This window comes from Gopherus flavomarginatus, chromosome 8, assembly GCF_025201925.1.
Source record: "Gopherus flavomarginatus isolate rGopFla2 chromosome 8, rGopFla2.mat.asm, whole genome shotgun sequence".
Lineage (NCBI taxonomy): Eukaryota > Metazoa > Chordata > Testudines > Testudinidae > Gopherus > Gopherus flavomarginatus.
This window is the reverse complement of record NC_066624.1, coordinates 3,562,795-3,588,776: the sequence shown is the minus strand read 5'-3', so window position 1 is coordinate 3,588,776 and position 25,982 is coordinate 3,562,795. Positions and strand designations below refer to the sequence as shown.

The 25,982-nt window shown below is 39.7% G+C and overlaps 1 protein-coding gene across 1 annotated transcript in view; it reads right to left on the bottom strand.

Annotated features, from left to right (window-relative positions):
• Positions 1-4,792: 4,792 nt before the first annotated feature.
• Positions 4,793-25,982, bottom strand: part of STK26 (serine/threonine kinase 26) — a 57,597-nt gene continuing 36,407 nt past the window's right edge. The window contains exons 3-11 of the mRNA XM_050964978.1: positions 19,746-19,802; positions 17,885-17,993; positions 17,623-17,780; positions 13,036-13,221; positions 12,262-12,410; positions 9,117-9,210; positions 8,525-8,587; positions 8,302-8,438; positions 4,793-6,711 (exon numbers count right to left, since the gene is read on the bottom strand). Of these exons, the coding sequence (XP_050820935.1) occupies positions 6,687-6,711; positions 8,302-8,438; positions 8,525-8,587; positions 9,117-9,210; positions 12,262-12,410; positions 13,036-13,221; positions 17,623-17,780; positions 17,885-17,993; positions 19,746-19,802 (978 nt within the window). The 3' untranslated portion in view covers positions 4,793-6,686. The remainder of the gene's footprint in view (positions 6,712-8,301; positions 8,439-8,524; positions 8,588-9,116; positions 9,211-12,261; positions 12,411-13,035; positions 13,222-17,622; positions 17,781-17,884; positions 17,994-19,745; positions 19,803-25,982) is intronic.

Here is a 25,982-nt window from a genome sequence, read left to right as displayed (position 1 = left end):
CAAACGTAGATCAGATGCAGGGCTGCTCCGACTCGTGTTGGCAGTAACAAGCCTCTAGAGCTGGTAAGCCTGCCCAGGATCACCTGAGCATAGCATGACTCCACACACCTGTCATCCCATAATGCACCATTCTTGCATGAGAGAAGCACTACCTGATGCTCTAAAAGCAGCAAAGAATCCTGTGGCACCTTATAGACTAACAGACGTTTTGGAGCATGAGCTTTCGTGGGTGAATACCCACTTCCTCAGATGCATGTAATGGAAATATCCAGGGGCAGGTATATATATGTGAGCTAGCAAGCAAGCTAGAGATAACGAGGTCAGTTCAATCAGGGAGGATGAGGCCCTGTTCTAGCAGTTGAGGTGTGAAAACCAAGAGAGGAGAAACTGGTTCTGTAATTGGCAAGCCATTCACAGTCTTTGTTCAATCCTGAGCTGATGGTGTCAAATTTGCAGATGAACTGAAGCTCAGCAGTTTCTCTTTGAAGTCTGGTCCTGAAGTTTTTTTGCTGCAGGATGGCCACCTTAAGGTCTGCTATAGTGTGGCCAGGGAGGTTGAAGTGCTCTCCTACAGGTTTTTGTATATTGCCATTCCTAATGTCTGATTTGTGTCCATTTATCCTTTTCCGTAGAGACTGTCCAGTTTGGCCGATGTACATAGCAGAGGGGCATTGCTGGCATATGATGGCGTATATTACATTGGTGGATGTGCAGGTGAATGAACCAGTGATGGTGTGGCTGATCTGGTTAGGTCCTGTGATGGTGTTGCTGGTGTAGATATGTGGGCAGAGTTGGCATCGAGGTTTGTTGCATGGATTGGTTCCTGAGCTAGAGTTATTATGGTGTGGTGTGCAGTTACTGGTGAGAATATGTTTCAGGTTGGCAGGTTGTCTGTGGGCAAGGATTGGCCTGCCACCCAAGGCCTGTGAAAGTGTGGGATCATTGTCCAGGATGGGTTGTAGATCCTTGATGATGCGTTGGAGGGGTTTTAGCTGGGGGCTGTATGTGATGGCCAGTGGAGTCCTGTTGGTTTCTCTCTTGGGTTTGTCTTGCAGTAGGAGGCTTCTGGGTACACGTCTGGCTCTGTTGATCTGTTTCCTTATTTCCTCGTGCGGGTATTGTAGTTTTGAGAATGCTTGGTGGAGGTTTTGTAGGTGTTGGTCTCTGTCTGAGGGGTCAGAGCAGATGCGGTTGTACCTCAGTGCTTGGCTGTAGACAATGGATCGTGTGATGTGCCCGGGATGGAAGCTGGAGGCATGAAGGTAGGCATAGCGGTCGGTGGGTTTTCGATATAGGGTGGTGTTAATGTGACCATCACTTATTTGCACCGTGGTGTCAAGAAAGTGGACCTCCCGTGTAGATTGGTCCAGGCTGAGGTTGATGGTGGGGTGGAAGCTGTTGAAATCATGGTGGAATTTTTCCAGAGTCTCCTTCCCATGGGTCCAGATGATGAAGATGTCATCAATGTAGCGTAGATAGAGAAGGGGTGTGAGTGGACGAGAGCTGAGGAAGCGTTGTTCCAGGTCGGCCATGAAGATATTGGCATATTGTGGGGCCATGCGGGTGCCCATAGCAGTGCCACTGATCTGGAGATATATATTGTCATCAAATTTGAAATAGTTGTGTGTAAGTATAAAGGCACAGAGCTCTTGGTTTTCACACCTCAACTGCTAGAACAGGGCCTCATCCTCCCTGATTGAACTGACCTCGTTATCTCTAGCTTGCTTGCTAGCTCACATATATATACCTGCCCCTGGATATTTCCATTACATGCATCTGAGGAAGTGGGTATTCACCCACGAAAGCTCATGCTCCAAAACGTCTGTTAGTCTATAAGGTGCCACAGGATTCTTTGCTGCTTTTACAGATCCAGACTAACACGGCTACCCTCTGATACCTGATGCTCTAAGGTGGGGATGAGGATCTAGGCACTTGTCTTTGCATCCAGTTTCAGCACAGGATAGATTATGTAACTCGACAGAGTAACAACATACACATTGCACTGTACGAACTTCCTCCCCTCGCTGACACAGGCCTTATCCACATATCCTTCTTCTATTTTAAAATAGAATGTGTGGTCACACAGAATTCTGACAAGCTCCACTCTGCAGAATGCACAAGCCTGCACTTGTGTGTATAACGGAAAAGGTTCCAGCCACATGGGCTCGGAGGGTGAAGCATTTTAAAGAAACAAACAGCAGCAACATACCAACTGATCTCAGAGAAGTGGTGTCTTAAGGGCCCAACTGGAGGCATCTGAACATGGGTAGGCAAACCTGAAATCTCTTCTAGCCCAGGTGTGTGGGAAATATTGGCAGAGGTTCAGAGGAAGGAACAGAAGGGCCGCCCTAGATCAGTTTCATCCATAGAACAGTTTAGACAGAAGACCTGGGCCAAGTGTGCATACTGCAACCATACCTCATCCACCTCCAAGGAGGGGAATAGGGGCTGACAGCAACAACTGACAGGAGAAAGACAAGACAATCCTGAAAAATGAGGGAAAGGAGAGGGATGTCTAGATTAATTGCACTGACATCAGGAAATTTTAAGGGTCTAATTTCAGATTTTCCCTTTGTTGCACTGGGGTCTGGAGTTCACGTTGTGACTCGTGCTCTGCACAGGAACAAGCAGAAGGTTCCAACTGGAAACAAATCGCTCCCAGCAAACAAGAGAAAAAACAGGGATACTGCTGCCAAATCAAGTTAGTTTTTTTAATTGTACCTGGGCCTCTGCCTAAATTACCTTTCCCTCCACTCATTACATATGGGGGTGTGTAAACCCTCGCTCATGGGCATTACACCATGGAATGACTGAAAGTGGAACTAGAAAAAACTTCCTGCTACCTGCAACCGTTGGGGCTGTCATATCCTTGCCAACCAAAAGGAGATTCTGGAAACTCCAGGCAAACCGAAGGGATGCACCAACCTCAGTACGTCACTCACGTACTCAATTTATTACCGATAGCTGGCGTTATTAATGCGGGTGTTCAAGAGCAGCGTTCGCTTCAGACAGGAACATCCTGATTATCCCAGGAAATGGAGTGATCGTGTCACTATCCTTGACAGACCAGAGAGAATGTTGGCGTGGTTGTTCCCCACACCCGCCATGCTTACTGGCCAGTATTTGTCATGCTTTTGGTTGATGCTCTGCCCTGCCAATGACTTGCCCCACCCATCCATGACAAACAGAGGACTCCTCAAGGCTGGTGACTTCTACAGCTCTTCTAAATGTAACTAGATTAAATGAAGTAGAGAACGGACATACTAAGCTGAGCACATCATCAACAGAACTGTAGGACTGGACAGGACCCCGAGAGGTCTTCCAGTCCAGTCCCCTACACTCAAGGCAGGACTAAGCAAAACATGATTAAGAAAATAATCTGGTGCTACTGAGGGCAAGAGAACAACATGTAATAGGTAGAGACGTACTATCTCGCAGAGAGAAAATGGAGTTTGATTGGTGACATATCTGAAAGGCAGGCAGCATTTTTAGTCTAATTTTTAAGATTAACAGCATAGCCCCCAGGTTTACAGACCACATAATGGCCAACAAAGGTGCAAGATATAATTTTAAACATTTAAGGGAATCTCTGTTTTCTATTCATTAAACAGTCGGCTGTAGGAGCAGATTTTACACAATTACTAGCTGCACACTTTACAAAAACTTGGTGGAATCTGAGAGGAGCCGAATTAAGGGGTTTTAGGGATGATTACACTGACAAAGGACTCTGGTATCCAAGCATGACTAATGGGATCCATTTTTTTTTTTAAATGCAATTCTATTTCTGTAAGTGATTGAAATGTCAATTCTCCTTTATGCAAGGTGGAAAATACACAAGCCAGAGGATGATTCCCTAATGAACCCTCTATATTAAAAGTACAATTTATTCTCCTCAGGATGCGCAGGACTTCAGCAGAACAAATCCCATTTGCAATACAATACTTGCAGTTCCTCCAATGGACAGCACGACAGAAGACCAAGACTCTTCACAGCTATCAATGAATTCAGCTCCACAACAACCCTGAGTTAGTAAGTGTTAGACCCATTTGACAAGGAAAGAGGCACACAATAGTTCAGTGATTTGGCTGAGGTCACAGCAAGCATGGAGCAGGCAGCGCCAAGAACAGAATTTCTACTTCCCTGACACTGAGCCCACTGCTCTAGCCACTCAGAACAGGCTCCATTTAGAGTTACGTAGAATAAAGCCCCGGGCATCAGGATGAGGATGTAGCCTTCAGGTACTAAATTCAGAAAGGATCGCCTCTCAGTAGCACTCCCCACAGCCCAAATAAAAGAACATCTGGAGGGAAAGTGACAATGGAATTAAAAATATGAGGTTTTGAATTCTGAGAAATGAATATGTAGTAGTTTAGTGAGATTTTTGGTGATAAGACAAATACCAAACCAAAGTTCACTGTGGCACCAGGCTTTCTGTGCCTTGAATCTACAATATGAGTTCACAGTGAAATTTGGACGTTCTGAAATGTCTACAACTCTGTCAATGGTACCATATAGAGGTCTGCATGCACACGCATTGAGAGATTATGCTTTAAGAATGAGATCAAACTGAATATTCGAGTTGCTCCACAGGCCTAGCATTCCACGCTGTCTAAATTCCAACAGGCGTTCTCTGGACAAGGACAGCACGGGAAAAACACCATTTTCTAACTTAACATGCAACTCTTTGCAAGGAGCACTTTTGTTTAAATAGAAACATTTAAAACTTGGAAACCGTAAAACAATATTTTGCACATTTAACTAAATCCAAAATAAAATGCACAACAAAGCAGGGTCATGAAAGTTTACAGAACTTAAATATTTATTTTTAAACCATTTTAAACCCCAAAACATTGAAATAAGCTACATCTATAAACAGATTTACAGGACTAACAACTACATAAGCTAGAGGAGCACTACAATTTGTATCTGTGATGCAGTTATTTTGTAAAGCCTCAGATCAACTGTATATACAACTTTTGCTGCTTTTACACTTATAAAAATATTTATTTAATCCATAACATTATTGTTTTCAAAACTATTTCCAGACTTTTTTCTCAGATATAAATTCTAATTGAGTTTCAGTTATATAGCAGATGAAAGTTTTAAACAGAAACATTTCTTTAAAATTAAAACAAGGAGTTAAAAGTAATTTTTACAGTGTAGGCACCATTGAAAATAATTGTCCTTGGCATGTCTAACCACCATCTCTCACGAGTGTCCTTTATATAAAAACGATGTCATGGCAACTTTTGACTAAAAATGCAGTATTTGTTTGCACACCGTTACTTTTTCGATATTTGGCAGATATATTTCAGATTTCTTTAAAATGATTTTTGTGCAAAAACAAAATGTGCAGGAACCATAAAATAAACACATCCAGCCTTTATCAAAAATAAATTTACACCAACAGTTCCACAGCTAAGTACTGAAATACAATCCCAGTTCAAAACTTCAGCATAATATACATACTGGGTTGAAAAGAAAAAAGGATATTACCCATCTAGCAGTACCATAAATATATAACTGAAAGCAATTTTATAGTCTTACCTACTTTATGAAAAAAAATCATTCTGTACTGCACAGTACTACCTTTGTGTGAAAGAATATCTATAACTCAATTATTTGCATATTAACTGGTAAATACATATTTAAAATACACTTTCAGAAAATTATAAACAAGTGATGTTGCCGTACTGCATTTAATGTACTTTAAGAACAGAAGTGTATAAATATTTTACAGGAAAACACCACCACCACCACACAAAACGCTGGTGTTATATGATACCTGCTTGTGAGGTATTTATCACATGACACCTGACTTCTCTCTGGCTACCTCCCACCCAAGCATACAATGCGCTGTTTTTATACTCAAAAGAAATAAATTTAAATTAAATTGGACTTCAATTTCTGTCCATTATTGCCAAAGGCCCTCCCCCCACCCCACATCTGTATTGCTTTAAATTTCCTACCATGATGAATAAGATTTAATTACTACTTCTAAATCTGTTCTAAAGGGTAATACATCTACTGTACATCAGGATATACCTGCTGCTACATATCACCTGCAAACTACGGACATATTGCTCTCAAATGTGTATAATCATAGAGCTGCCTAAAATACTGTACCAATTTAGAAGTATAATAGATATTGTTGCAGGTTTAGTTTCAGGGTATGATAAAACTATGGTGATCGAAGCAGATGCTACAGCAACACCCTACCCACTAGGTTACATGTTTTGAATATGTTTGTGAAAAAAAGCTATTTCTGAAGCTTGTTAGTGATTTACAAAAGTTAACTTAAGAAAACAAAAGACCTGCACGTTCCCATCAATGTACAGTAACAAAAGAGCATCAAAACATACCGTACTTGCACTTCCTATTAACTAAAGTAATGGCCACATCTAAAAGCAAAACTGCACCTCAACATTTATCTGATTAAACAGATGAAACTACAATATTAAAAGTTGTTCTTTACAAAATAATTTCCTGAAAATATAAAACCATGTACACCATCACAAAAGAGTTAAGTACGTTCTTCCAAATCCTTGATCATCATCATCGTCCTCATCATCAATACGTTGCAAAGATCCAAAAGGCACAAGGAGCTCATGAGCTAAGCACTGCCAAGCTTGAAGTAGTTTTGGTGGGTTTCACTGGGTCCATAGCAGTCATTTATGAGAAGTTTCTTAGGATGAGTCATTAACAGAAAACCTGTAGATAAAAATACTTTATTCCAACTTGGTACACAGCTCATGAATAAACCACACTTCAGTGTATAAATCTTCTGAACAAGTAAGTGCATTAATCTTATCTCACATATGTTAGCTCTTAACTGGACTGCTTACACAGATATGAAAAAAAACCAAGGGGCAATGTTTCTGACAGAAGACCCTTGAAATAACATGCAATGAATTATTTTTTTTTTTTAAATTAGTCAAGGGTTTATCTGCTCCCCTGTTTAGGTTTATAAATGTCTCTTCAACAAGGAACTACAGGAACTGTCTACATTAAAACTGCAGGGCAAATAAAGAATAATTGTTTTTACCATTATTTTTTCATGTACAGCAGTTACAAGTAACACTACTTGTAACTACAATAGCTAAAATGTTTTCTAGAAAGAACTGAAGTTCTCAGATAGATTCTCCCTTTATTCTGCCACTGTTGCTCATGCTGAGAAGACTCTCTCCATTGATCTCAATGAGATTGCTTGCATAGAGAGGTGCTCAGCATGTAAAGATGGCAGATAAAGGGAATAAACAGTACATTTTTACTGCAGTCTAGGGATTACATATAATGCAGTATGTCTAACAAATGATATGAAACTGGATAAGAAAACACACTTGACCCAACTTCTATGATTCCACCTTAAACAATGTGCTGTAAGTGACCATAAATGTGTTTGGATTACTCTCAGACTGTTAAAATAGCAATAATGTTTCAACATACAGATGCTACTGTCTTATACTGTATTGGGTTACAAAAAAATCAATGGGGACATAGCACCTTCACAAAGCCCTCAGGCTACAGACGTGTCTTTTCTTGAAATTCTGTACATGTTTTGCTAACATAAAAACTGTTAAAAGCAGCAAAGAGTCCTGTGGCACCTTATAGACTAACGGACATATTGGAGAATGAGCTTTCGTGGGTGCATCCGACGAAGTGGGTACTCACCCACGAGAGCTCATGCTCCAAAACGTCTGTTAGTCTATAAAGTGCCACAGGACTCTTTTCTGCTTTTACAGTTCCAGACTAACATAGCTACTCCTCTGATAAAAACTGTTGAAAATCATGAGTTCTTGTCTATCACTTGCATCCTCCTGGAAGATTTTATGTAGCTTGACCAAATAACAACTGATCACAAATATTCCAAAGATAGACACTATTGCCTCTGTATTGCAACCAGCTACAACAGGGTGCTTAGGGGAGTGAACCAAACTGGCTGGGGTCTCCCCAACTAGCCTCCACATGCAGCAAACAACATCAATGGCCAAATCCTCCCTCGGGGGCACCACAGGGGAAGAAGTTTCTCCAGCTCCTGGGGCAGAGGACTTGGGGAGGTGGAAGGAAAACCAAGTCAGGTACCTCTTACCCACATGCATATGTTAAAGTCGAACGACATGATGGCATAAGATTATTTCCACAGCTCACAGGATGGATGCATAATGAGGCAGAATTAAGACTGCCTGGGTAACTGTAACACTGGCATTTCCTCATCTGAGAGCATTTTTAACATGGTTTATGTACAATATACATATTTTTAACCCACACACACACCCTCGTACCCTACAAAAAACAACTTACTTCTGAAATTTCTCCATAAGTTTCTTCACCATCTTATCTGTGATCCCTGGACATGTAGATTCTGCCACAGTGATGCTCTTCTCAAGTTCTTCAATTGCTTTCTTCCTGCTAGCATTATTTATGTCCTGCTGTTTAAGCTGAAAAACCAACACAGATTAAACATCTTAAAGATTTATAAAATGCTTGTGGAAATTTCAGAGAGATCTTTGAATTAACGACTTACCTCAGCAAACACAGGTGTGATTATCATAGTTAAACAACTCAGAGTTTTCACAAGGTCTTGATCCTAAAGGTTAGCAAACATATATATGTAATATAATATATATTACACATGTATATATAAACGCAATCATATTTATGCTTGCATCATCATTTTAAAAGACTTGATATTTAACAGAACCTTTGCCTTTGCAACACATCACAAAGACATATACTTTACCTCAACAAATCTAGTGCAGTTTGGAAATAAACGCTTGATGATATTTCTGAAGCAATACCACCTTATATTATGGTTCATATCTCTGTCAGATTAATTCTATGTAATTCTTTAAACTTAAGATATCTACAGACAGACATTGTGCCATGAATGCACTATCACTAAGCTGCCATGGACACTGGACTTCACCATTAATTAGTTTTTGTGGTTTAATGGTAGATTTTTTTTGCTATTTTATGAAAAATAAAAAAATAAGAATTGAAGCCAAAAGTCAACAAACTATTTTGAGTTTAACTGGCTACGAGTTACTAAATATCACATTCCTTACAACAGCTTCCAATCAGCACTAAGTATAAAAAGTTCTTTGGATTGTACATACTGTTCCATTCTGCAGTTTCTTTGCATCTGGCTTCTTTCGAACTGTAGTAAAACTCCATTCAGGATGAGAATTGTTCTCCTTGTTGCTGGACTCCCTAAAGAAAATCACAAGGATACATTCTAAAGAGGGAACTATACAAAAATGAGGGGGTTAGTTAAACAAAAGTTAAAAGGTACAGTGACTAAAGTGAAATCCCTGCAAGTTGCATGGGCCCTCTTTAAAGACACCTTAATAGAGGCCCAACTTCAATGTATACCCCAAATTAAGAAACACAGTAAAAGGACTAAAAAAGAGCCACCGTGGCTTAACAACCATGTAAAAGAAGCAGTGAGAGATAAAAAGACTTCCTTTAAAAAGTGGAAGTCAAATCCTAGTGAGGCAAATAGAAAGGACCACAAACACTGCCAGCTTAAGTGCAAGAGTGTAATAAGAAAAGCCAAAGAGGAGTTTGAAGAACGGCTAGCCAAAAACTCCAAAGGTAATAACAAAATGTTTTTTACGTACATCAGAAGCAGGAAGCCTGCTAAACAATCAGTGGGGCCCCTTGACAATCAAAATACAAAAGGAGCGCTTAAAGACGATAAAGTCATTGCGGAGAAACTAAATGGATTCTTTGCTTCAGTCTTCACGGCTGAGGATGTTAGGGAGATTCCCAAACCTGAGTCGGCTTTTGTAGGTGACAAATCTGAGGAACTGTCACAGGTTGAAGTGTCACTAGAGGAGGTTATGGAATTAATTGATAAACTCCACATTAACAAGTCACCGGGACCGGATGGCATTCACCCAAGAGTTCTGAAAGAACTCAAATGTGAAGATGCGGAACTATTAACTAAGGTTTGTAACCTGTCCTTTAAATCGGCTTCGGTACCCAATGACTGGAAGTTAGCTAATGTAACGCCAATATTTAAAAAGGGCTCTAGAGGTGATCCTGGCAATAACAGACAGGTAAGTCTAACATCAGTACCGGGCAAATTAGTCGAAACAATAGTTAAGAATAAAATTGTCAGATACATAGAAAAACAAACTGTTGAGCAATAGTCAACATGGTTTCTGTAAAGGGAAATTGTGTCTTACTAATCTATTAGAATTCTTTGAAGGGGTCAACAAACATGTGGACAAGGGGGATCCAGTGGACATAGTGTACTTAGATTTCCAGAAAGCCTTTGACAAGATCCCTCACCAAAGGCTCTTACGTAAATTAAGCTGTCATGGGATAAAAGGGAAGGTCCTTTTCATGGATTGAGAACTGGTTAAAAGACAGGGAACAAAGGGTAGGAATTAATGGTAAATTCTCAGAATGGAGAGGGGTAACTAGTGTTGTTCCCCAGGGGTCAGTCCTAGGACCCATCCTATTCAATTTATTCATAAATGATCTGGAGAAAGGGGTAAACAGTGAGATGGCAAAGTTTGCAGATGATACTAAACTACTCAAGATAGTTAAGACCAAAGCAGATTGTGAAGAACTTCAAAAAGATCTCACAAAACTAAGTGATTGGGCAACAAAATGGCAAATGAAATTTAAGGTGGATAAATGTAAAGTAATGCACATTGGAAAAAATAACCCCAACTATACATACAATATGATGGGGGCTCATTTAGCTACAACAAGTCAGGAAAAAGATCTTGGCGTTATCGTGGATAGTTCTCTGAAGATGTCCACGCAGTGCGCAGAGGCAGTCAAAAAAGCAAACAGGATGTTAGGAATCATTAAAAAGGGGATAGAGAATAAGACTGAGAATATATTATTGCCCTTATATAAATCCATGGTACGCCCACATCTTGAATACTGTGTACAGATGCGGTCTCCTCACCTCAAAAAAGATATTCTAGCACTAGAAAAGGTTCAGAAAAGGCAACTAAAATGATTAGGGGTTTGGAGAGGGTCCCATATAAGGAAAGATTAAAGAGGCTAGGCCTCTTCAGCTTGGAAAAGAGGAGACTAAGGGGGGATATGATAGAGGTATATAAAATCATGAGTGATGTGGAGAAAGTGGATAAGGAAAAGTTATTTACTTATTCCCATAATACAAGAACTAGGGGTCACCAAATGAAATTAATGGGCAGCAGGTTTAAAACAAATAAAAGGAAGTTCTTCTTCACACAGCGCACAGTCAACTTGTGGAACTCCTTACCTGAGGAGGTTGTGAAGGCTGGGACTATAACAATGCTTAAAAGGGAACGGGATAGATTCATGGTGGCTAAATCCATAAATGGCTATTAGCCAGGAAGGGTAAAGAATGGTGTCCCTAACCTCTGTTCACCAGAGGATGGAGATGGATGGCAGGAGAGAGCTCACTTGATCATTGCCTGTTAGTTTCACTCCCTCTGGGGCACCTGGAATTGGCCATTGTCGGCAGACAGATACTGGGCTAGATGAACCTTTGGTCTGACCCGGTACGGCCGTTTTTATGTTCTTATGTTCTACAATGATAGTGGTCAAAAACACAAACTTTACTAGCACAGGTAACGCGCATGCAAATGAAACTGCATGGTTAATTTCATCTGCCTTAAAAATTCATGTCTACTGAACCTTTATTGTTAAATAAATTGAGTGAACTTTACAAGATCTTATAGTTCTAACTCATCTCTCCCTAACACGTTTTTCCCTCTTGTGCCACAACTCAAACTGCAAGCTCTTTGGGGCAAGGGACATTACCTTATGTGGCCCAATAAATGTGGTTAAAGTTACATGAGACAATGATTTGATGTCCAGGAAATGGAAGACTTACAGACACTGGACAGGTGAGGGCTGGGCAGGTTTCCAGACATACCGCAATCCTGGCCCACAACAGCTATTAATTTAACGCTGGGGGCTTTCCTGAGCAGAAACTGCTACCTGTACCAAACTGTTTGGTACTTAGGAGCAAGGGCAAAGTGTACACTAGGGCAAGCCTAAGACAAGACATGCTTGTCACAGAAGCAGAGCTGGAATTTAAGTCCACAGAGAGTGGAAGGCTAGTACACAAGCACATCACATTATAAGCTCTAATTGGAGAGCAGAGTTCCATGCAAGGCTACTGCGAATGCACGAGCAAGAGAATGATTACAGCATAGCACAACAAGAGCAGTGAGCGATAACTCAAAACACAAATGAAACACTACTGCAATAGTAATGTTCAGAAAAGCCATATTAAAACACACTTACGAATCAGAACCATCCGAATCCGATTCATCACTACTGTGCCCTTCCGCCTTCCATCTCTTAAACCTGTCAATAAGTTCTGTCAGATAAGAAGTCTTCTTGGCATTTTTCAGAATGAATTTGTGTTTCAGGAGTTCCTTTGCAGTAGGGCGCTATAAAAAAACACAAAGATATTTATGTTTATCCTACATAAAGTTGCTGTGATTTTAAATGCTATTTAAAAACCATCTCTTCCTTGGTCCAGTCCAGAATCGAACATCCATACAGTAACAGGAGCTTTTAAGAAGCCAACACAACCTACATTTATAATCCTCTAAGAATATGATCACCCCATACAGCAGCTACAGAATTGATCAATTAGTGATTTCTGTATTAGATAACAGACACCTAGATAAAGCTGACTGATGATACTTCTCCAATTCAGTGAGGTTTGTAATACACTTAAATATTATATTTAAGTGTAAGTCTTGTTGGGGTATCATTCAAGGTTGGCCTGTGCTTCCTCCTCTCCAGAGATAATGCATGATACTGTTTCTTTCTGTGCTTTAGGAAGCTGTCTCTGGAGCCCATCATCACTTCTCTTTAGTCACTCTTGACACCTTTAGATGGGGAGGAGGAGTAAGGTTTAAGTAGGGACAAGGTACTCCACTCCCTCTTGCAATAGAGAAGCATACAAAGTCACAGACTTTCACGTTACACCCATCACCTATATAGTATATTTCACAGACAAAGATCTTTGCAAGCATTAAGACAGACACAGATGAGAAATATACTCACAAATGTTGGGTCCTTATTCAGACACGCATCAATAAATTCTTTAAAAGGTTTGCTGAATTCCCCTAATAGAGTTGGAGGATTGTTTTTTGGAATAAGAAATAGAACTCTCATCGGATGCATGTCGGAGTTGGGTGGCTCTCCTTTGGCTAGTTCAATAGCAGTGATTCCCAAAGACCAAACATCAGCCTGGGGGAATGAAATAAAGAGTTTTGTTCTCACTGACTGCAAAGCCGAAGCCAAAGCCCCAGGTTATTTGAATTCTATACTAGAGCCAAACAGAGCTCCTGACAGCGTAATAATTACCTACATCATTTTAAACATGTTTACTGTACACATATTTTACACAGTTAACACAGCATAAAGGTGATGCATATAAAAAACACAAGGGTCAGGAAATTTATGCTGAAAGTGGTAAAGTTTCCAAAAAATCCTAATTGACTGAGGATCTTAAGTCGATTTAGGTGCTTTTGAAAGAAGTTACTCAGCATCATTCTCCCTTCCACAGTGCAAACGACACATCTCCGAGCACCAGAGACAGACACTTAGACGCATTCTGTCTATTTTTGAAGGAAAATAGTATTTCTGAGAACTTTTCATTTAAAAATTATTTGGTTTTAAGAAGGATAACTTTGTATTCTTAACATTAGCTTTTGAAGAAAGCCTGGAAACTCTCCAGGCTCCAGTCTTTGTTAAAGGCCCAGAAGGGACTGGAGCTGCAGAGGCGCAGCCCAAGGGTAGGCGGAGGCAGCAGGTCCAAACCCCCTTTGCCAGCGATGAGTGGCATTTACACTGCAATCTGCCCCAGTGAATGGGGGCTAGATCAAGACTGGGCAGTAGCCATAGTCTGAGGAGAGGTGGGGATAGGGGGTTGGGGGCTCCCCGGGGAGGGGAGACCCAGATTTGTGGGGGTACTGCCAGGGGGCAGACCCTTGGCCTAAGAGGTGCACCGGGATCCAGGAAGGACTCAGGCTCAGCGGCAAGCAGGACACTGGCGTACAGAGGGCGCTCCAGAGGCTGGAAACATTAATTCCCTGGACGACCAGTGGGAGGCACTGCAGGGGTGAGTCCTGCCCCATGACAGGCTCCTGCACTGATCAACAATATTTAGCATGTTTTACATATTAAGCCTCCAAGTATAATATAAAAGGGATATTCTGATTACTTGATAATTAGGGAATCCTCAAGTGTTCTAGTGTTTCAAATACAAAAAGTCAACATGTTATTTCTAAGGTAACAAAGCCTTTTAAAAAAAGAGGAGGAGTTACAGTGTTTATTACAAGTTATAAGATCATATCACAACAATCATCTTCTTGGTGAAGTGTAAGCAGAGTCACCTGCAAAGCTATAAAGTGTCTTTCACTAAAATAATCCACTTGAAGAAACTAAAGAAAGAGGATGTATGGCAGATTATCGTGGAAAGCCAAGGCCATACATTACTTGTGCTAAGAGTGAGATAAAGAGGATATGGAATCATGGGAGAGATGGAAAGGAGGACTGAAACAAACAAACAAAAGAAGACACCACCAACATGCCATGGGGGGAGAGTAGCTTTTAAACAGGCTTAGCTGCTTTTGCTCATTGTGTATGTACAGGGTGTGCCCATCCCAGACAGCAAATCGACAAACACAGGAGTAGTGCAACTGCACACATTCAGTAGAGAAGTTATAACTCCAGCCATCCCATTTACTATAACAGGGTTACATATATTTTCTGTCTCTCTATAGCCTCCCTTTAATTCTGCTGCTATATTATTATATATATATAGCAAATCTGAATGTAAAACTAATTTGTGACATTTCAACAACAGATAATCAACAAGGGGCCCCGCGGTAATTTTGAGAAGCGAGAACTGTAAAATAATCTACTATGGAGAGCAGATTTATTTCATTATATCATCTGTCATTTTGAGGGGTTACTTCAATCTAGCAGCCAAAGCATTAGTCTGGTAACCAAAATGAAACCCTCTGATGGAAGTCTTGAAATTTTCCTAGGAAAAGAATTGTAGTCCACGACCGTTCTCTTACATTCTCGATTCAATGCAATTCAATTGCATATTTATGCCTCTTGTTAGTCAAATAGGAGAAGTTAAGGAGACAAAGAAAACCAAAACCATCCTCCTTGCCACTCTTGTCCAGATGTATTTCTATTAAGTCTCAATGTCTTTGGAAAGAGTTTCCATCAGAATGCAGATGTACTCAGTATAACTATCCATAATTCCTAGGAGTTTTTGGTAGACTCCCATTCAAAGTGAATTTGTATCTTCATATCTCAGGGAAATTAGCAGAATCCATAAGAAGAATCTTCATATATAAATGTTAATATTTCAGAGGTTTTCAGATTTCTCACTCTTTGTATTTTTTTTTTTTTTAAAAAAGCCTGTGTCTCAACACAGCAGGGATTGCAATACCAGCGGTCGGTCGGCACTAGCTATATCATCATGGGCTATACCAAAGTATACTTCTCTACTTCCATCCATGGACACCATCACCCAAAATAGGTCCCGCTGGCTGAGTGCACTCCCCCACCTCAGCTGCCAGTTGTCACTGTGAGCAGAGGTAGGGGTATTCTCACCACTCCTCTTGGCTCTGTTATCACCCAAGCTCATTTCCAGCACCTGCTGTCACACCTCAGACCAACTGCCGACATGTGAGAATTAAACTGCCCCCGTGCTAATAAGCATGATCCCACTGCCAACAGCTACATGAAAGGCAGTGGGATCACGACTATATCAACGTAGTTAGGAGCAACTGCCCTACTGCGATTGAAGTTACTTTCTTTTTCATATGCAGTCACTATACTAAAACCTTTGGCATCATATGTCCTAAGGCAGTGGTTTTCAACCTATGGCCTGCAGACCCCTGGGAGTCCGCAGACTACGTCTAAGGGGTTTGTGAAAGGTTGTCATTACCTAGAACAGTGACCCCTAGGGGTTCGCAGACTATGTCTAAGATTTCCAAAGGAGTCCTGCACCTCCACTCACATTTTTTTAGGGCTCTGCAAATGAAAAAAGGTTGAAAACCACTGTCCTAAGGAGACCTTTAAAAAAACTTTACATTAAAAAATGTTTATAAAAAATACTTTAGGTTTCTGCTTACATATTACTTTCCAGGCACAGCGATATAGACCACAGAACCATACATAACAGAGACAGAAGAGCTCTATGAGGTCATCTAATCATACACATCGATATAGACTTGCACTCTGGAAATTCCTGCAATAACTTTAGAAGCTAACCGAGCAGTAAATTCTCAGTCATCATTTTTCACTCTGCTCCTTTTGAAAAGCAGGTTCCCACTGGTCATTTTTTAATCTTTGAAAGTTTCCCTTTTGATTGCAATAGCAATAATAGAGCATGGAATGGAAACAAACATCTGTCACCTTGACAGTATCCTGGGGGGATTTGCTCCAAAGAAATTAATCTAAAAATGACAATTTCCAATTCACTTGGTGGCTTTTCATGAGCCCTACAGAACTCTCACACTTTTGCAGAGGTAGGACCGTGCTGTCTTCATTTATGCAGTATACAGAGTTTCCATGTGCTTTCTCTGACAATTTTATATAAGTTATTCACTGGCAAATTTTCCATACCCTCGTACATCTATCACTCAAGCTACAACAAACTTGAATTCAATGCATACACGAGGGTGGGCAACTACAGCCCGGGGGCCACATCCAGCCCTTCAGATGTTTTAATCTGGCCCTCGAGCTCCCACTAGGGAGCAGGGTCTGGGGCTTGCCCCACTCCTCATATGCCGTGGCTCTGCATGGCTCTCGGAAACAGAGGCATGTCCCTGCTCCGGCTCCTATGCGTAGGGGCAGCCAGGTGGCTTCACACGTTGCCCCCAACCAAGTGCCACCCCTGCAGCTCCCATTGGCTGGAAACTGCAGGGACAATGCCTGTGCACGGGGCAGCATGCAAAGCTGCCTGGCCGTGCCTCCGCGTAGGAGCCAGAAGGGGGACATGCCACTGCTTCTCAGAGCTACTTGAGATAAGCGCTGCCTGGATCCCACATTCCTGACTCCCTCCCATGCGCCAGCTTCCAGCCCTGATCCCCCCTCCCACCTTCTGAACCCCTCAGTCCCAGCCCAGAGCCTCCTCCTGCACCCCCAACCCCTCATTCCCAGCCCCGCCTCAGAGCCTACACCCCCAGCTGGAGCCCCCACCCTTCCCACACACCCCAACCTGCAGCCCTCTCTTGCACCCTGAACTCCTCATTTCTGGACCCACACCAGAGCCCACACCCCCTCCCATATCCCAACCTCCAATTTTGTGAGCATTCATGGCCCACCATACAATTTCCATACTCAGATGTGGCCCTCAGGCCAAAAAGTTCGCCCACCCCGGCTTACACAAACATCTACTTGTCATTATGGTGTGGAAATAAAATGAAAAAATCAGTCACATGATCATTACAGTTCTATAGTAAAATACAAAATGAATAAACTATTTGTAACGTACATACAATTCAAAACTCTCTGTAGCTTCAAGTGTACTTTACCGAGACTGATCTAGCCAAAAAGGAGAATTCAAGCTAATTTCTTCTGAAGCTGCAGCGATAAGAGAACTATTTCTATAGTAATACTTACTTTTGAGTCATAAGCTGACTGCTGTATAACTTCAGGGGCCATCCAAAATGGTGTGCCTACAAAGGTATTCCTCTTAATTTGTGTATCCGTCAGCTGCCCAGCAACTCCAAAATCAGCAAGTTTAACATCTCCTTGCTCTGACAACAAGACATTGGCAGCTGGAGGGTAAAGGGAAGGGAAAAGAGGTGAAGTAAAATGTAGTTTATCACACTGCTGCTATTACTTTCAAAGAAATTAAGTTAATATTTAAAGTTTTATGCACCTTTTATATCCCTGTGAATTTTCTTCTCCGAGTGTAGGTAGTCTAGACCTTTCAAGATCTCCTTTAGCATAGTAGCAATCTGGAATTCATCAAATGGACCAGCCCGCAGCTTTAGAGGGAAACATTACAATTAAAACAATACTCTCTATCTTATCCTTAATCCCTGCCTTGTCATGTAGTTACAGTATGTTTGAAACATCAACTTTTTTGCTATAAAAAGTTTCTTTAACAGAATGCACAAAACGAAAAGATTCACTATATGTGTGGATTAAAAATACAGGGTCACAGCTACTGCAGGAGTGGATCCTGGCCGTTTTAGTAATGCTCACAGTAATACTGCTATATAACTTACGGAATGTTTCAATGGTAAAAGGGTAAACAGTATACAAGACTCTCCCCACCCAGCCATGTACTACATTGAAAACTGGAGTTAACTGCAAAAGTTCCTGGTTTCTGCAGCACTTATAAACTAAAAATTCTGCACCCCCATCAAAGAAACTGAGGTTTTATCTTTTAAAATTCACTTAACCATGAAAAGCTAATACAAATAGTATACTCTTTGCATTATTTATTTTGATATCAATTCCATTAATTTCATTGTCCCAATGTTTAATTTGTTGCAGATTTTTTTACATCACCATATTGTAGAAAAGGTTGTAGAGAGTAAGTGGAGATTTTGCCAGTTGGGAAAGTGCACAAACAATGCATCCATTTACAACTGGATCACTCTTTTGAAAGATTTCTCAAACCACCACAATGGCTAAAAAGTTGGGGTTCTTTTTGTTTTTTTGAGTTAATAAAGAGCTTAGTTCTAGAGCTCCTGACAATTGTTCATTGACACTTTCACTATGTTTTTTGTTCTAGTTGAGCTATTACCTCAGAATTCCATAAACAAGTTTAAATAAAGTCATAGAGACAACTGGTAAAAAAGTTAAGCACACACACACTTTGTAATGAACATATGAAAAAAAAAATCTATTGGACTACAGAACTGGTCCTCAAATTCCAGAACCTAAGAAGCAGAAGCACTGTGGCTCTATTATCTTACAGGAAAGGGCAGGTCTTCTCAAGTTTGCAGCTGAGGTACGGCACTACTGGGAAACCACACATTACAACACAGAGGGTTGTGCTCTTCTAGCACCTCCTAAGCTGCTTCTTTCATGAATGCTACATCTATCTTAAGAGAAAGGCACTTTGTATGTTTAAATTTAAACTGTTGAAAATAGAAAACCCAACTCAGTTTTACCATTTAATATTAACTGTACTCTGTGTGCACATAACTTTCCCAAGACCCACTCCAAAAGAAACATTTTATGTACCTAAGTGTAATAAATATTCCGCTTTGAAAAAAAGGAAGCAAGGATAAATTTTTTCCTAATAAAACCAATTAAAAAAAATGATATGGTAAGTTAAGGAAACTTTATGCCATTTCTCAGCAGTGAAATAACAAACCTTAACGCAAACTCATTGAGTAGGAAAAGTTGTTTAGCAAACCAGTGCACATATTCACACTTTTAGGAATGCCATACAGCAGGACTAAAACAACATTAACTACCTCCAGAGTCCAAACTTCAGAAGAAGATATACAAATGCACAACGGAATACATATAAAACCTGACTGCTGGCGTAAAGAACGAGAGTGGATATGAACCCAAAGACGAGCACAAACATTCAACATCTAAATAATCTTTAGTTAAAGACACATTTTTCTTCACTAGAACATCGCACTGGAACTGAGATGACAGATTACTTTTTCCAACAGGGAATACTTTTCAAGTATTATGATGTTCCTCTGCTTAATAAGAAAAATAGTTTAAGTGCTACTTTAAGAAGCCAACAAGCTGCACTAAATTATACTTACAAGATCTAAGGCTGATCCTCCACCCAAGTATTCCATTATTATCCATAACTTTGTGCCCTATAAATAAAGAAATATGGTAAGAGACTAGGCACATAAAATGGTTTGAACGTTGTAAAGAATTATTGTACTATTAACACAGAATACCTAAAGAACAGACCCCTTCCCAAATGCAACAGTCCAGTAACTATAAAGTTCTTCTTCATTATATTTGGCAAGAGACACTAACAGGCAGCAGTATTTCCTCCAAGAATGCTCAGGCTACCAAAGACAATTAATTTGATTTCTATTTCTAGAGCACAATAATAACTTTTCATATTTTATATCTACGGTGCTATTAGTTGAAAAAATGTGGTTTATTAAAACAGGAAAATACTTTTAAAATCTTTTTCAGCACCACCAGAATTAAGCTAAAATATCCACTTCTTTTCAGTTCTAGGTTTTTGCACCAAAAATTAGTAACATGACAATAAAAAGACCACATACTTTTCAGCACACACTTGAATGAAATGTATTGACATATATCACTTGAGTCAAAAACCACATACTGAATTGTAAGGAATTACGAAGGTTGAGTATTTTTGCAACTCTGACATGGTTACTGTCATTCAAATTAGATTCAGTGTGTTTTTGTACACATTCAGTCGGTACACTATACTAAAAATCCCTTTTGAGTGCTATATTGTGCACGACTCTCAAAAACCCCTTCCACAGAAGTTGAGAGATTGAACATGCCCTTGGAGACACTTGTAAACAGCAACAAGAAGTGGATGTAGCTGCCAGATGCAGGTACACCAATAAGCCACAGACTAAACTTTCACTTCAGATGGATCTGGTCATCTATAAAGCAAATCAGAAACTAAATCTTCTGTGATCCAATGTAAGTGGTCAAGTTTGGCAACAAATGAGATATCTTAGTCCTCAGCAGCTAAGAATTATTGGTGCCATTTGAAATAGGCTCACCGGAAACAATTTTCTTGTGCATTACTTGGCTATTGCTACATGGCTTATGTGCACTCTGCTGTAGAAAAGAGCCTTCAAGAAGACAGAACACCAGCATACCTAAACAACATACCTAAACTCTTTGAAGAAGAGATCATCTCTTCCTACACGTTTATATGGTGCCTAACACATCTGAGACATTCCCACCGTGAAGTCATTCTGGCACTTTGAAAGTGGCTCTACTACTGTAATGCAAAGCAGTCCTACATAATGTGGTACAGGAGAAGACTAATCCTGGACCTTAGACCAAAGTAAATAATTGTTGTCTACATACAGTTCAAGATAAAAGTGCATTCAGAGGTCAGATATAATAATATTAAGATGCACCTTTCATTTGTGCATTCTTGAGAACTTGCTTCTCAGACACCAAGCAGACCTCATTAGCACCAGTTGAAGGCCCATTTCATCCTCAACTCCCAGTTAATAAATTTAGGCGAAAGCCTAGAAATTCTTGGCATTTAATCTGTTGAGATGTCAGATCCCACAATACTGAGTAGTCACTCTGAAGTTCCATGTACAGGAAGTCAGAAGTTCTTAAGACAATCATTTGTGGATGCTGAGGTAGCTCTTAGTCTGTAGTTTCAGAAGATGGTTGGTTCATATAGAGCAAGAATCTGATGTCAGATCTACTAATATACAATTGCAAACACATTTTATTCCATTTTTTCCTACACTTCCACGAAAAAAGGCTCATGCGTTAAGACATGAGCAAATTCTTTGGGCTGCAGTTCTTGTAAATATTGGGATGGTGAAGAAAGATACTAATTACATTCTGATTAAAAAAACCATATCATCAGTAAGAAAACAACAGAAGTAAGTCAATTTACAGTATTACAGTATGCTGTGTAAATCTCAAGCAATTCATTTACTAGCACTAGCCCAATATAGTTCCAGCTTATGGTATCATTACTTTCAAAAGCCTTTCTATGCTCTATGTTGGCTTTTCCCTTACTTCATTTCCTGAAAATTGATAAAAATCTAAAGGAAACCCAACAAGAAAATAAAGGTGCAGTTTTTGAATGCACCATGTCCAGTTACTGAACAAGGTACATTTTGTTAAGACATACTGAATTTAACCACCTCCCCCAGTATTTACGGATCTATTCCAATATTATGAGATCAGCAGGGAAGGGCTCGCTAATTTTAGCACTATTCATAAAGACCAACTTTGTAAGTTGGGAAAAAACTTGTAACAAACTCAAATTTCAGGCAAACACTGTGGTCTCACAGATATGTTTGGATGGATTTTACAGTTAGTTGAAAACACTGAATAGCGAAAATAAATAAGTGCTGTGTTTTTAAAATAATGTCTCAAAGAAATCACTACTATACAGTATACCTGAGCATGTTTAATTTTCACCAAGGCATGCGATAATCCTTCTTTCCAGATATTTTAGGCCAAGAAAATATATAAATATAGAAAGCACATGCATACGCACATGCTGTGGGGCAAGAGGCACGTCCTTGTATGTTCTTGTACTGCACCTAGGACAATGAGGCCTCAGCTGCGACTGGAGTCTCTGGGTGCTCCTACAAGTGTAAATACTACTACTACAAATTAAACCAGTACTAACTGCAGATAACTTAGAGCTGGTCCTAGTCTCGAATAAAAATGAGTATGTGTTGGCCATGATAGGAACTACAGAATGAAACATTTGATTTCTAGCTTCCAACATGAGGGTTGGTGGGGAGGAGAAACACCATCAAACAAATATTTTATAATCATCTAGCTCCAGAGAAGATTTATATCTACAGGGGTCAGACTGAAAATAAGTGGAGGCACTGTCCCAAGCTTCGTCTCTGCTTGTATTGCTAAGAAGATGCTACATGCAGACTTGTAGCTCTTATAGGACTACTATCCCTCTTTCTTGCAGGCTTTGATTAGAAGTGATAGTTTATAAACTTTGACATTTGAATGATCAGGCTTCAGGAAAAGCCTCACTGAGATGACAGACACCTCTCAGCTGTCTATTTTTCAGCTGTCTTCCTCCCAGGCAGCCTTCACTTCACTGCTTTACACTGTCTACTTTGGAAGGTTCTCGCTACAATTGTAAGTGCCTGACTCTCTCTCTTTTTTTTTTTTTTTTTTTAACAACACAATGAAAGCTTAGATCTGCAAAGACCAGGGTAAAGTACTGGTTCCCAGACAAATCTAACCCCTGTAATCTACTCTATACCATCCTCTAAAGGGCTTAAATTACATTACAAATTTAAAAAACATATTATATGTAAAAACTTTGTTAATACAGCTGGGAGGCTGCACAATTAAGCATTCATGGATCAGAAAGTGAGAAAGTCGTTATGGAAGTGCACAACTTTTACTCTGCTTCTTCATTACAATGCAGTACTTGAGTAAATGATCTTAAGTCATCCTAGATACATTAGGGACAGACTAACGATCTCACTCATCATAGTTAGAGACTAGTTCAAACTTTCAAAGGACAATGAGAGCACCACTAAAAGTTTAATAAAAACAACTAGGATTTCAAATTGTTATGGTTAACTCAATAGCAACTAGAAGTTTTTCTCCATGTTTCAGGAAAATTAATGAGTAATCATTCAGATGAAGACAACTGTTTCTACTTCAAAAATTTTGGGTTGTTTAAGGGTCTGCTCCTTTGTCACAATGTCTAGTAACGGGATTCAATTTCACCTCGAGTCACTCAGGAAGCAGATCTTATCTTGTACTCATCGTTTTAAAGACTAAAATGTCTAATAGTTAGACAAGTTTAAAAACAAGACAAGACATACTCCTGGTGGTCATCTGTCCATACTTTCAGTTTGCTATGCAAGCTGTAGACCATGTGCAGCCTGTTCACTCAGTATAAGAGGAGCTTAAAGAAAGAGCGTACATAGCCCAGCAAAAATTTAAAATACAGTAAGTCAAATCGTATAAATACAGACACCTGTTTTTGTTTCAGTTTCTGCTCTGCAGCAGGAAGAGTCTGGAAAAACGAAATTGCAGCTAGCAAGATAAAACCAGCATCGCAGTCAGAGGCTGGGCCACTCCCTTCCTGCCAGTCACAAGTCTGGTTCTGCCTCCCAAGCTGCGGAAAAAACTTACTGTAAAGGATCCAGTGCAGAAGAGAAGATGCCTGTTTCGAAAACCTTAAAATCTAAGTACATGGAGGATGAGAGGCGAGAAGGATTTAAAAAAAAATAATCCCCAATAGTTAGGTTTATTATAAAGCAACCACACAAGGTTGCAGGACGGAGGTAAATTCTGTGTTCTCTGAGAAAAAGGGAACTCATCTGCAGTTAGTTCTCTCACCATTAATCCCAGTCGCCCAGACTCATTTCCCCTTTTTCTATAGGAATGGAAGTGACAACTAGCCCATGAAGTGTGAGAGCCCTTGCTTATGTCATTTGCAACATTTTTCGAATAGCATCTAGGGACCAAGACTTGGTTTGCATTACCAAACTAAGCTGAACCAGTTGAAGTGTGAATTAAACCAGTTTAAATGAATCTACATTAGGAGTGTTCACTGAAGTTTTAAAAACACTTCAATTTCATTGGAGCAAGCTTTTTAATATAGATAAACCCTAACATACAAGGGACTTCTAATGTTAGCAGTTTTCACCTTTAGGAAGGAAAAACACATTTAAAAATAGAAACCAGTTTAGATTACCATCTATTTCATAGGCATGACTTGAAGAAAGGCGGATTGGCTAGAAAGACCCTACCCTCTATGGTTCTACAGGACACCCACGTATTCAGAACTTTCACCAGTCAGAGACTGGATACACTACGGCATTATTCTCTTTATTAGGGAACTCAAATAATGGTCAATCTAGTCTTTTTTTTTCTGGATTTAGAAGAAAACAGCAAGTGGGAGGGTAAGGGGAATTCAATCTTTTTGTTTAATAAGAAAAAGAATACAGTGACAAAGCTTAAGATCCAAAATAAAACGTCTGTTTCCAGGATTATTTCTGCTGATCTCTAAATACAAAATGAACACAATTTTCATCAACACAGATTCTTGTGCTAACATTATTTCAATGCTTTGGGTGAAATCCTTGCCTCATTGGCTTCCATGGTGCCAGTATATCACCCTTGTTGCAACAAGAGATGTTAAAACATATTTACATTGCTTTAAGGTTTGTTTAGACCTTTACATAAAAAATCCTTTTTGTTTACAATCACAAGCATTTTACTATGTCTCATAGTTCCCCAGCATAGCTATCTAAAGCATCAGAAAAGCACAATCTCACTAAGGTTTTTCTGGCTCAACAGCCATTTTTGGAATAAGACAATAATCTGTAGCAGATTCCAAGTAATTTAAAAAGATCAGTATGAAAGTTCCATTTCCTTCTAAAAACGCCTATAATTGTTAAAACTAAAAAGTAGCAAAAATGTTTAATCCATTTGGCAACACTGTGCCCACTCTATGCCACTGCTTCCTTGGCTAGTCAGTAACTTTCTTTCTCTCGCTAAAAAGATCCCTGTAATTAGTAGTTGGGGACTAACAAAACCCTTAATTTTTTTTTTTCTAAACCACAACATAATTTAAGGGGTCCTATCAGAGTTTTTCTTCTGAAATGTGTTAATTTTAAACAAAAATTGTACTGACAGAGTCCCTTTAAGGTCTCTCTCACACATCTATAGATGTATTTACTCATCTAACTGCAGGCAGCAGTCAGACCATGAAGCCACTGATCATGCTATTCAAGCTGGGTGAGGAAAATCTTTGTTGACCCCATTCTTACAGAAATTTCTCAAGGAGCTAGACATTAACCAAACTACAAAAAACCCTCCAGACAATACAGAGAAGTTTATTTTTTCCTGAAGAGAATTTAGGAAGTCTGAAAAGCAGCTATTACGCTAGGATTAATCTTTAAAGACTTTAGAATTTACTGAGTCATTATAGTAATGGAAAACTGAAGGCACTCATGCTGGAAAGGAAAATATTGCTGCAACAGTAGTTCTGTATTTGCCAGCAATTTTTGGAATAAAAATATTAAGCTAATTCCAGCAAAAAGTTTACAACTGCTAGAGCATTGAGGGAAGACCCCCCCTTTATACTACTGTGTGAAAAGAGGAAGATACTAACATGTGAAAGACTTGAATAACAATGTTTAGGATAAGCTTGAGTTAGACCCTTCAAGGCTACTTCAACAGTTATGGGTGTGTTTACATTTAAAAGAAAAAATCTCATGCAGTATCAATCATATTTAGCTTTCCCAGATCTGGGGTATGCTTTTTCCCTAATAACTACTTTAAAAAAAATAGCATTAGTA